Raw genomic sequence first — 12896 nt, 5'->3', positions numbered from 1 at the left:
GAACTTAGGGCTTTTTCTCATTTAATGCTCATTATTTTGGCATATCCTGTGACACTGCAAAGTATTTAACTGCAGAACAAACAGGAAATATTTTGATGTGGAAAAGACGTGCAACCAATAATAAAGAATAGTTGCCATTAACTGAATCAAAAAAGTTACATTAACTGAAATACAGTATTTTATGTTTTGATGGGACAGGGTCATATACTTCATATTATATAGTGAACTAAAGAAAACAAAACTAAAGCAAAAAATCCAAAGGGTGTACTAGGAACAGGCATCTTTCAGACTCTTCTTCCCTAAAACAAGCATCCATATTCCTTCAGTGCTTCCTCCTCACTGGACTTTTCTCATCAACTTGCTCTAGCATCCCCATTTTTCATTTAAGTGTGATGTCCAAAATTATGCAGCACTACAGGTGAGTCCCTGCCAGAAAAGGATATAGTGTGTGTGATACAGCTCCTCTGTTTAAAAACAACAGTGGTGCATAATGTAAAAAATATGTATTTTATATATAAGTATAGTTTATATTTTTCTTTAGTTTATAAATAGTATGCATGCCATGAAATATCTAACTAACGCTTTTAATAAAGCTCAAAAATTTTCCCCTTGTTTCAAAATTACATGCAAATCCATACTGCTGTGCTGAGTGAAAGGAGGTGGTTTTGCTAGTACTGATTTTTTTTGTCTTGAAACAACCTTTATCTGAGCTGTTTTCCTTCAACCAGCACTACTTGACAAATTTATGCAAAGAATTCTTACAGTGTATGTTCTCAAGTTAAACGATAACACTTGCAAATATAGTATTTCTTGCAACCAGGAAACTGTCCAATTCATTCTGCCACTCAGTTCACTGATGAAGGATGTGCTATTTTTATTTATTTCTGCTTGCATTTAATCACTTTCTCTCTTCTTCCTTTCTTTCTTTGAGAGGGAAAAAATAGTGGATAATTTCACATTTGCAAGCAATTCCAACTGGCTGCCAGCCAAGGTTGCAGGATCATGCACCTGGAAAGCATATATTGCCTAGAAGCACATCATGGAAGACTTTACCTTTAAATCAATACATATGTACAAGTGTATTTAGCCAGTGCCCACAAGAGTGCTAAAATACCAAAGCTGAACTCTTCCCCTAAAACTTTGTGTGCTGGGTGCAGAAGATACGACTCTACTGATGATGGTGATGATGGGAAAGACAGGATGAAATAATTTGGGGGAGGGGGTGTTTTTGTTTTGTTTGTGGTTTTTTTTACCCACGGTCATGATTACTGGCTTGCAATGTTACTAGGAAAAGATCTTGGCATTTCCTATCACTTTATAGGGATGTGAGCCAAATACAAAATTGAATTTCTACCAGTTTACAGTTGACTAAGGACAGACAGCTTGCTAGGCTTTAAGACAATAACTAACTCTCAGACCAGCAAAGTTTAGACATTTTCTTTTCCACTTAACAATTACAGGATCCACTACCAGTGCTATTAGTTCAAATTAACAAGACATTGAAGTTAAATGGAAAAAATCTTCCTTGAGAAACAGTCATTTATTTGGAAGAATCATGAGAAAGCTAGTAAACCTGATAGTAAAGACTTGTATCCAGATCTAATGATCATTTTGCTTAATTTTAAATGCTTTGCACAAATGCACTTTATGCCAATATATTCATGAAGGGCTACAAAAGTGTTGCTTCATGGGCAAGTCAGACTGTTCCCAGTAAACAGCACACTGGACAGCACAGAAATCACAATATTTATCACTTATCCAATAAGAGACAAATGTTCTCTATTTTGTTTTTATTGTAAGGCTGCTTTGCCATAGCAGTTCTACCTAAATTTTCAGCAGAACCTAGCTAGGTTTGTGTTCAGAAGGACTTTTCAGCAATACTTATCTGTAATCAGTTTTTACTGACATAATTCTTGCTCAGGCCAAATACAGGATTAACCAGACAAAAAAAGTCAATGAACTTCAAGTGATGTACTTACATTTTTCAGCTTCCTACTACAGTCAACGTTCCTGGTTGCACACACAAACACACACACACACACACACACACACACACACAAAAGAGAGAGAGAGGAAAAAATCAGAAAGTAGACACATTACATTTTCCCTAACCAAATCCTGCAGAATGCTTCTGTTGGGTGGAAACACATGAAAGCTAAGGAGATGTAGTTCACACATTCATTTATTCATAACATGGGAATATTTTGTCACCATTATTTCAATCATTAAATTAGAACTCTGGAAGCACAAAAATAAAATGTGTTTATAATGGTCCCACAGTAAAGTAGAACAGTACCAAAAATATTTCCTTTAAAGAGTTGCTGATTTCTTACAAAAAGAAGACAAAAGTTCTCACTGCTAAAATACATTCTGCAGTTATCACAGGTTCTGCTCTGTGATAAATCATGCAACCCATACACATTGTGAAAGAACTGAACATGTACAGAAGACATCACCAAACATAAAGGAAATATTGCAGGTGCTTCTGTGGAAACAAGAATCAAAAAGAATAAAGTAGATGGGTGAAGCAACAAAGATCCTGCCACTTAAAACAGAACCTGCTGTGGAAAACATTTATTTTTTCAATGTATACTTGAGTACTCAGACTGAACACTGGCATCCTTCTCAATTTATTTTTTTTTCTCCAATGTTCCTGAAAGGGTGGAATTTTTATTTTAGAAACAACAAGTCACAAAGTTTGTACAAACATGAACATTTCAAAATTTAGCAAAGAAAGCATAAAAAAAATTGGAGGAAATGTGTATCACATTTAAGTGCAGAAAAATAAATAAGACTACTTCAGATTTAGTAAAGATTGTCTCCTGATTATTGTCTTCTACTATAACAGTAAGATCACTCCAGCATGACAAAACCAAAAGTAAATGTACTTAAATCTGTTAGAACAACAAAAGCCTAAATATAGGCAATGGTAAAACAAAGTATTTTTTGATAACATCTTTTTAAGCCAAAATTTTGTCCACCAATACCCACATACTAAGAAAAATAGAACAGTACTGGGGTTTTTTTCTTAATAAAATAACAGTGGAAAAGAGTCTTGTTTAACAAGTCAGGAAGAAATTCTTTGCAGCATTAGCTCATAACTTTTATAAGCAGAATGATCCAAAAAATAGATCTGATGCATACCTCAATTAATACCTATATGAAAAAAAAAGGTTAACGTTTCATTATGTTAATCATGTGCAATAATGTCATATTCATCCTCTACCACAAAACAAGTAACATTTTCACCATGTTTTAAAAATAACCCAAAAGTCTACAAAAAGGGGAAAAAATCACCTTCATGCTTTGGGAACTAGCTAGCAGAAGACATGTCTACAACATATTTCTCTACAAGAGTCATGGACTTGGCTTGTACAGCTCAAGCCAGTTACTCAGCATGAACTTGGCCAGTGCTAGGAAAACATTTGGCTCATTTCCACAGCTGCTTTCTCTGAAATGTTGATGGGGGGAAAAAATGCCATGCTAGTGAGGTGCTTCACATCTATCTAGCATCATATTCAGCAGAGGGCCAGGCCAGCTCTGCATGATGTCAGCTTTAACTTGGTGACACGCTGGACAGCTCTCCCTGGAGCTCCATCCCAGTCCTCAGCCTGCCTCCATCAAGGTACTCCATCCATCCTCAAACCCAAAAGATCAAGGATGGTATCAGAAAAACCCTTTCTTTCTAGTGTCATATGGAGATTAGGGTTTAAAATGCAGATTAGGGATTGCTTTGCAAGTCTCTCCAGCCACTCACTGTAATGATTTTGTAGGACGTCATGAAGAACCTTTTCCATTACAGTATTATCAGATTTAGAAGAAATATGTCACCTAGCTCCCTCTCAGTGGTATGTATAGGCAAGAAAACCTCAGAGTCAGAAACTTGGAAAGGAGTAAAAAATGGGAGACTATTCCTTCAAACAAGGAAAGTGGCCAATTTGATTTTCAGAGCCTTTGAATTTTCCCAGACAAAGCTTGAAAACCATGAAAACTTGCCCAGCTTCCACTGCCAGAAAAGAATAAAAAAAAAAATGCTGTTGAAATTTAGTAAATTGTTTCCATATACTTTTCTAAAATGGGTATGTCTGACTAGGATTTTATTAGTGATCTTTTGGGCCAAATGAAATGAGGCCATTCAATCAACTCTGCAGCATTTTCTGATCTGTAGACCAATAACTTCTGTTATAACTGTAATATTACACATGATAGCCCAGAACTTCCAGGAAAACTTTTAAACAACACTAATCACAAATTTTGTTAATTTTATGAGACTGTGGGGTGCTTTTGGAGGGTGAGGAACTTGTGCAATCTGTTTGGTACTAGGTGTCTGGCTTTGGTGAGAAAGTATCTAAACTGTGGCATTTCCAGTTCAAAAAGACATCTTCAGCCCAATTATTGCTTCTCAACCTATAGCTCTTGTAGGGAAATAGACTGTAGTCATGTCTGCACCTCATAGAGTTTGAGAGGATTATAAATGTCCTATATCACAACATCAGAACGCTTTAATCTGAGCTTTGATTTTTTTCCCCCGGACTACAATAGTATATTAGTTGGACAGACTAAATTTAGACTCATGAAAATCCTCAAGTCCCTCAGAATCTCATGGCCTAACTAAAACAGTATTTTCACAGAATCATAGAATCACAGAATATGTTGGAAGGGACCCACAAGGATCATCAAGTCCAACTCTTAGTCCTGCACAAGACCACTCTCAAGAGTCACAACATGTGCCTGAGAGTATTGTCCAAACACTGTCCTATTTTAAAATAGCTGTGGTTGATCTCTGTGGGAAAAATAACAGCCCTTAGACAAAACCTGTTGAATGGAACAATCTATTCTTCCCAGCACTGAAGGTTTCCCAAACCTCAGCTTCCTATTTGCTTTATACAAGTGACAGTTCTATAGCCTTTTTGCTTATCCTTAAATATTTACTATCGCATCACATGTATCCGAGGCTGTAACATGCTAATCACAAACTGCTTTTGTACTTACTTGATGGTTACTCTGTTTGACGTGTCTTGCAGATCACCAGGATCAAAAAGCTGAGATTCTTTAAGTCCCAGTTCTTTGCAGCCTCTTAAGAATAATATGATATTATCCTGAAAAGAGACACAAAAAAAAAAAAACAACACTTTTAACTCTCCTTCATTTAAAAATATCTTACCAAACCAACCTTTTTCTAACTCAGTATCTGTTCATGAACAGTCATACCATTAGCTCAATGAAGAACCAAAGACATTTCCAGTCACATAACTTAAGAAGTCAGTACAGATTTTGTTTGAAAACTGGACGGATATTAAACTTCTTTTGTTTTTATTCCCCCCTCCCCTCCCCCCCCCCCAATATATACCTACAACAAGCTTATTGACTTACTTCTTTTCAAACTCAGATTCTGGCAACTTTTTTAACTGAAAAAGCCCTGCTAATTTCCCCACCTACTGATGTAGGCTGCCAACATCAGCATGTTATAGGGTAGAAAAGGCAAGATTTCTGAAGGAAGCAGGATTTCTGAGGGAAGCAGGAAGAGTAGATATGAAACAGTCCACCACCATTTAAGCAAGCAGTTTTTTCAGAAAAGATTTTGCATGTCAATATGAGCAAGCCAGTTAACACAACTGGTCTCTTGCCTCTCCAATCTTAACCAGTCAGAAGCCACTGAGAAAAGAGTGGCTTCTTCTGAAATAAAAACCTTGAAGCTACACTTAACTTGACCACTGTCTATAAGAAGAAACAACACCAATTGTGTAACACTTTTTATGAAGGATTTACACTTTTCAAAGAGTAAAAATTAAAAACCAATAACTAAGAGAGACTAAGCACAAACTTTCAAACCCAATGCAAATGATGACACATAGGTTTGCACCCAGGGGATTAAATTTGCAGGTGCATCTATACAGTTAATATATGTTTTATACTTACACATATGCATCTACACCACTCCCTTTTACAGAACCAGTGAATATTTCTTACATGAATACATCTTGAAGGTCAGTAGAGAACAAGTCTTTAAATATGTTTGTTTCTAGATCAGCAACCGCAACTATAGGAGTGTGAAGAAGTAAAGACATAATGTACAGCTTGATATTCTCTGAAGCCTCTCATCTTAAATCTCCAACTAAATTTAAGCTGCTATGTGAAGAGTTACAAAGGACCAGAACCACAGAGTGTGGCAGAGACCTCCGTTTTTGTAAAAACGGAGGAGGAACCAGAGGAGCCTGGGTAGTGTTTAGCTCTTACCCATCCTGCGTGACAGAGCAAGATTCATGAGCAGGGCTCTCCCCACATCTGCTCCCAGCCCTTTGTTTGGGTGGAAAGCCATGGCTCCTCGAGAGCAGCCCTGTTTGTTCTGTTGGGGGGCAGCACTCAGAATGCTAATCACTGCGGCTCTCAGCATGCCAACACTCTCACACACAAAGCTCGCCAGCCACAACGCAAAAAATACAGACTTGGAAATTCAGAGGAGTCCAAATCTCCCTTCCTTCCCTGGCTGAAACTTAACAGCTCTGGAGGGGTGCCAGGGGGAAAGGAACAGCAGTCGAGAGAGCAGAGAGCCCATAACCCAGGGAGACAGCATCATTCATGACATGAAAAGACGCTTGTAAAATTCTCCATCTGGCTTACTGTTTGCATTACAATTTTTCCAACTGCATTGTGAATAAGTCTTGTGTTTGGTCTTTGATGGAGGACAATTCTGGTCACTTTCAAACGCTGGGTAGATCTATGTGTAAATCTAATAAAAATGCAAAAGCATTCAAAAAAAGTTCCAAACAGGATTTCCAAATTTAACAAAAATATACAGGACATAGAGGACACAGTAACCTAATACGCTTCGAAAAGGACCAAAGGAGGAGGAACGTGGGAGATAACAAATTGCACCCATCTTTATGCCAAAAGTTCACAACCAAGTTATGATATGCAGTAACAAAAACACCAGTCCATTTGGCAGCCATGTAGTTTGGAAACTCATTCTTCTGTTGATGAACAAATGCCCATTTTTCAAAAAACCAGTGTCACCACTGCATGCCTGTTTGCCTACCTGCTTTTATTTTGATGGTCATCATAGCAAAAACATTTCCCAACAGTCACTAACATCATTACCCAAACAGTTCCTCAGAAAGCTAGTATCTTGTGCGGGCATAAAGAATCACACACAACAAGAAGATACAATAAATGAGCACTGAAAGAAGTTTTTACTCTTGCTAACAATCTCATAATTTTTATTTCCCAATGGTACTAAAAATGGCCATTTGTTTAAACAGATTGGAAAAAAAAAGGCCAACAAAAAAGATGTTTTCAGGTGTCATATTTATTCAAGAACACCTGCCTAGGCTGCCTAAGCCCCAAGCCAAAAACGTACCTCATTCTACTGCAAAACTAAACTTTTCCTAGTTTGTTCTAGTACAGATGAAATTCACATTTGTTAGTTCCATTGAGACACTGGAGAAAATCAGTCATAAGCCTCTAGAAGAAGAAAGGAGTCTTAACATTAAGACTCAGCTCCCAGCAAAGCTTTCTCTCAGGATTACTACACTTTGCATTGACCAGGTCCTGGCTTCTTCAGTTCTCAAAATATTTTTCTTACATCTTTTGAGAGGATTTTTTGTTCAGTGTCTGTTAGCTGCAATTATGCATTTTTGTAGTCACCTGAAGTCCTACTTTTTGTCACTGTTGAAGCAACTAAAAAAGACAAAGACCCCAGGTTTACAAGCAGCAATGTATATGAAACATCCTTACTTTAAATAAGTGACTGAAAAGACACATTTAATGTGCCTGCCCAGCTCCTTACAACTTGGCAGAGTTAAATAGGTCATGCAAATGGGTCACACTGCAGTGGCAAGGATCGCATCATGGCCAGTTGCCGTGCCTCAGCTAACGGGTGGTATCTTTTACAGTGTCTCAGAAGACACATGACCAGAATTTGGTCCCTTTCGCAGTCCCTACAAGGCACTAACACACAATTTCATCAATACATTAAATGGGGATGATATTGCCTTTCTCTCAGATTTACTTGCTGCAACTGTCTCATGCTGGTTCCTCTTGGTTTTACTCAACGGCACTATAATCAAAAATCTTCTGGCTTTTGTCCTTCATACACACAGAGGAAAAGCAAGTTGACAGGTTACAGTTTAAATTTATTTTGCAGATTTTCTCTATTATTTTAAAATATAAAATTTTATATCTGTAAATATATTTATACAGATCTATAAATTATAAATCTATAATCTACAGATATCTACAGATAGCTATAAAATTTTAACTATGCTTAAGTGATAAAATGACAGAAAATCTAAATAGGCTGCTTACAGAAGGCAAACGCTTCAGTGTGGTGACAGACACTGGACACAAGCATAGGATACACTAATAGATTAAAACCCAACCCTTTTTTGCTTTCCTCAGCAGAGTCCTGAGAGTTCCTGTTAGATCAGCACTATAAGCAATGTCATTTACTTCTCAGTAGAGAAATCCAAAAATTATTAACGTAAATGTTTTGCTTTACCGAATTTCAGAAACAAAAATTAACCAACACACAAAACTATGAACTCTCAGGCAAAGTCAGCCATGAACCAGTAAGAAGGGTCATGGACAGAGAAGGGTGCAGAAAGAGAAAAGGAAAGGGAAAACCGCTCCTGCACTCTCAACTCCATTTCAACATGGTCACCTTTTCATCCTTTCTGGTGCGTAATTGACAGACTCACCTCTACAAAATCACTTTGCCAGGAAAACCACATGTAGGTAATGCAGAGAGAGTAGGTGGTGGAGGAGTTACACCTTCCTGAAGGTGCAGGGAGGCAAAAACAATACACTGCTCACTTGTAATCCTTTTTAGTTTGGTTGGTCTTAATCTCTGTATTATAAATATGAAAAAATGTTCACTGTATAGCATTAAGTCATTTTCCTCATGCACAAAGTGGTGCACAAAATCCTGAATCCTGCAAAAAACCCCAGAAATTGGCAGTTGAGCAGGACAGACACCCTGGAAAGCCACTGCAAATTCACACAGTAGCACTGCCAACACACAAGATAGCTCAAGCTAGCAAGAATCAAATATTCACAGCAGGCAAATTCTCTCCATAGGATCTGCTGATCAGATGCAATGGCAAACAGCTTGAATTTGGCCCACTTCCATTCCTTTCATCTGCCACAATAGTATACAAAACATTCTCACTGTATTCGCACTGCAAATCGGTCCCACAGCTTATCACTGTGGAGCCATCATTTGTCAACGTGCTACTGCATGGCCTGGATGAGATATACAGATAAACTTGGGGAAAATAAAACCTAGCCAAGCTGTATGTCTGCACAGAACACTGAAAAAAATGCCAAATACACGCCACTTCTGAGAGTTGGAGATATTATTAGTTGCCAGTAGCACTGCTCTGTTTTGCAGGACAGCTGCAGACAAACAGGTGGCCTTTTTCATTTCTGGAATGCTGATATTTTCCCTGCTCCAGAATAAATTGGAAGATCTCTTAAAAAATAAATTCCAAACTGCTTTTCTGAGCAATTTCCTATACAGACTCTTTAAAGCCTTTTGTTTGCTCTCAACATTTCTTCCAAATTCTCTTATTTTTCCATTTTACGTAAGTAATTAGTTGTGGTAATTTATCTACATAAAAGCAATTGATCTTGTCTGATTCAAAGGCTCACAGAAATATCGAAATATTCGGTTAAAGTACACCAGGAAAAAACTTTCATAAGAAAGGCTGGGAACTTTTTACATATATATATATATATATATATGTGTGTGTGTGTGTGTGTGTGTATGTATGTGTATATATATACATACCTATACATATAAGTATGTATATGTTACTATTTATCCAATATGCTTTACTGTATATGTTTCACTATATACGTGTGTTTAACTATACATATGTTTAACTACATATATATATTTCACTATATATGTGTGTGTATGTGTACGGTTTACTGTTTATACAATATGCTTCACTGTATACATAATAAAACTTCACAAAACAGTTTTCCGTGACAGATTCGAAATCACTAAATTTGGAAGGCACTCGCTCGCAGTTGGGACACCTTCACTTAGAAGCTGAGCTGGTTAATCTCCAGAAGAGGAAGGCTGACAGCACACCAGAACTGAAGGTAACTACCCCCCCCTCCCCCGCAGAACAGCAAAGGGAGTCAGGGCTGCTTACATCCCAAAAAGATTCTGTCACACAAGAGCTTCACCCCCGAAAATTAAACGCTACTGGGGAAAAACAGAAAGAGATGGACCCTGGGAGCATGGAGGGAAAGCAGGACTTACCAGCCCGGCAGCCGGACCGATGCTGTTGTCCCCAGGCGGCGGCCGGGCCGGGCGGGCGCGGCAGAGCTGCGGCGGCGGGGCTGCATCCCCAACTCCACCCACGGCAGCGCCGCGTCCCGGCACCCGCCCGGGCTGAGCGGGCACGGCAACGAGCGTGGGATCCTGCGAGCCGCGAAGGCAGAAGGCAGGTCCAGAGAATAAACACGGCGAGGATCAGCCCGAACCAGCAGGAGCAGGGCACACCGCCCGGCTCCGCGGGCAGGGCCTTCCAGCGCGTCGCTGGAAGAAGCTGATGAAGACTATCTTTGCCAAGAAAGCCCAGCCTTTTTCTGCTTCTTTTTGGGCAGTCAGCAAGGAAAAGATGTGACTCCTCCAACAACAGCCCTACTCCCTTAACAAAAAGGCAAAACCCACTTTAAAACTGCATGAAGAAATGGGCCAGTAGTTACCATACTGCAACTGCACAAAAAAACCCCCAAAACTGCTCTAAGTAACCTTCAGGCTGCCTGAAGATTTATAGATTTATATATTTATAGATTTATAGAATCACCAAGGTTGGGAGTGACCTTCAAGGTCATCCTGTCCAGCTGTCCACCCAGCACTACCACTATAGCCCCTAAACCACATCACCCAGTGCCAGAATCAAACACCTCTTGAACACCTCCAAGGATGGTGACTCCACCACCTCCCTGAGCAACCTGTACCAATGTCTGACCACCCTACAGTGAAAGTGTTTTTCTAATACCTAACTTCTATCTCCCCTGTCTCAGCTTAAGGCCATTTCCTCTTGTCCTCTCACTGCAGGCACAGTGGAAGAGACTGACCACCACCTCACTACAACCAACTTCAGGTAGTTGTAGAGAGAAAGGAGGTCCCCCTTGAGCCTCCTCTTCTCTAGACTAAACAAACCCAGCTCCCTCTGTGTTGCTCAGTACCCGTCCCCAAAGATCTCGCTGGAAGTGTCAAGATGTTTAAATGCTGCTGCTCCCAACCAGGCTCACTTGGTGCTGCAAGTGCCTAGAGCAAGAAGATGGTGGGGGAGGCAGGGAGGGCTATAAAAAGCAAGCCAAAAATAAATGAAACGTGTTAAGCAAAGCAAATAGTGAGTACACTTGTCCTCAAGAAATTAGAAAACAAATTTGAAATTAGAAAACAAATTTAAAATTAAGAGCTTTCAATTCTTTGAGAAAATCAGAAGCACAGCAGCACTACTCAAGAAATTGTCCTGATATTTTCCTATATCTGTCCTTCACCACCAGATTATTTCCTTTTTAATCTTTTCCCTGTAACAAATTTCAGCCACATTTATAAGCTCCTTATGCAGTGCAGTGTATTACTACCATTTGTATGATGGCTATAACTAAAATCCCCAAACAGGAATGACCATATTGTATACAATGCAAGGCAAATGCAAGTAGCACAGAATATAAAATGGCACTGTATGTCCTGTGCAGGTAGTGAAAATTTCATGCTGGGTACAGAACGAATGATGTATCTTATTTCTACATTTTTTAAAAAGAGCTTAAAGTCCCTGCAGCATGATATGATATGATATAAAAGAAGAAACACTGTGAACAAGAAAGGAGAAGGATAGTAGGAAAAAAAAGAAGAAAATAATGGGAGGAGACCACAGGAAAGAATATGAGCAAGAGTAGCCTTCAACTCAAGAGGCAAAAGCAAACCACGGGGGGTTGGGAGGAGTGCACACAGCATGAGCACAAGGCTGACCCTATGACTTCACTAGTCAAGTAGGTCCTGATATCACTCCTTGCTACATCAGGTCATTATCCCTGAAGGCACAAATAAAACATTTAAACAAATGGGGGCTCAGTCAACATCTATGTCTTTGGGGGAGAGAGCAATTAGATGATGTGAATTCCCTCAGATTTGCCAAACCAAAGATACACCCTGAGTAAGATGGCTTTGTTTACAGCCACTGAAGACAGAACATAGGCAGGCAGGGAAAGCCCCCAAAGCATTTCAAGTGTATTCACTGGCTCCGATGCTGATGAAATCACAGCCAGATGTCAACCAGATGTCAGATTTCACCTGGTCTTGGAGAGGGAGTGCCTATCTGATGCCATATTCTATAGTAACAGCCATGCTGTGGCCAAGGAAGAGGACAGCATTTCCTTTCCACCCCCTCTCTGCAGTTCACTCTCTCACTGTCACTCACTCACTATCTTCTTAGTACCAAATGATAGTGCTTGGCTTGGGTTTGGGCCTCAGTTTTATGACTTCTTCTGTTACCCACTTTTCACTTTATTTTTTTATGAATAAGGCTCACCAAGAGCAGGGTTAAAAACAAGCTCCTGTACAGTGAATTGTAGCCAAGCGCTTCTAGAAGCTGCTGGGAATTCACCTTGCCAGATGGGTAAAATCCAGAGCCAGATGGGTAAAACCATAAAACTACCAAAAAAAGTAAGGCTTGGCTCCTTTTGCTGTGATGGAAAGACTGTTATTTACTTCCTCTGCCTTGTTGGTTGGGCTATGGAGTGGGTCAATACAAAAACTGTGGCAGATTGTGTTGAGGAAAGAGCTACAAAAGAGACAAGAAGGAAAGAAACATCACAGTGGCAATGCTCTCAAGGCAACCAGAGCTTGCATCTGTGGCATCTACTCCTTC

The 12896-nt window shown here is 39.4% G+C and overlaps 1 protein-coding gene across 1 annotated transcript in view; it reads right to left on the bottom strand.

Moving 5' to 3' along the window:
- LIMCH1 (LIM and calponin homology domains 1) overlaps nucleotides 1–12896 on the bottom strand; it is a 183585-nt gene that overhangs the window by 70737 nt on the left and 99952 nt on the right. Inside the window, exons 4-5 of the mRNA XM_050337872.1 lie at nucleotides 4993–5099; nucleotides 1980–2010 (exon numbers count right to left, since the gene is read on the bottom strand). Of these exons, the coding sequence (XP_050193829.1) occupies nucleotides 1980–2010; nucleotides 4993–5099 (138 nt within the window). The remainder of the gene's footprint in view (nucleotides 1–1979; nucleotides 2011–4992; nucleotides 5100–12896) is intronic.

The sequence above is a fragment of the Myiozetetes cayanensis genome, unplaced genomic scaffold (genome assembly GCF_022539395.1).
Source record: "Myiozetetes cayanensis isolate MyiCay16 unplaced genomic scaffold, myiCay2020 scf7, whole genome shotgun sequence".
Lineage (NCBI taxonomy): Eukaryota > Metazoa > Chordata > Aves > Passeriformes > Tyrannidae > Myiozetetes > Myiozetetes cayanensis.
This window is presented reverse-complemented; position numbering and strand designations above follow the sequence as displayed.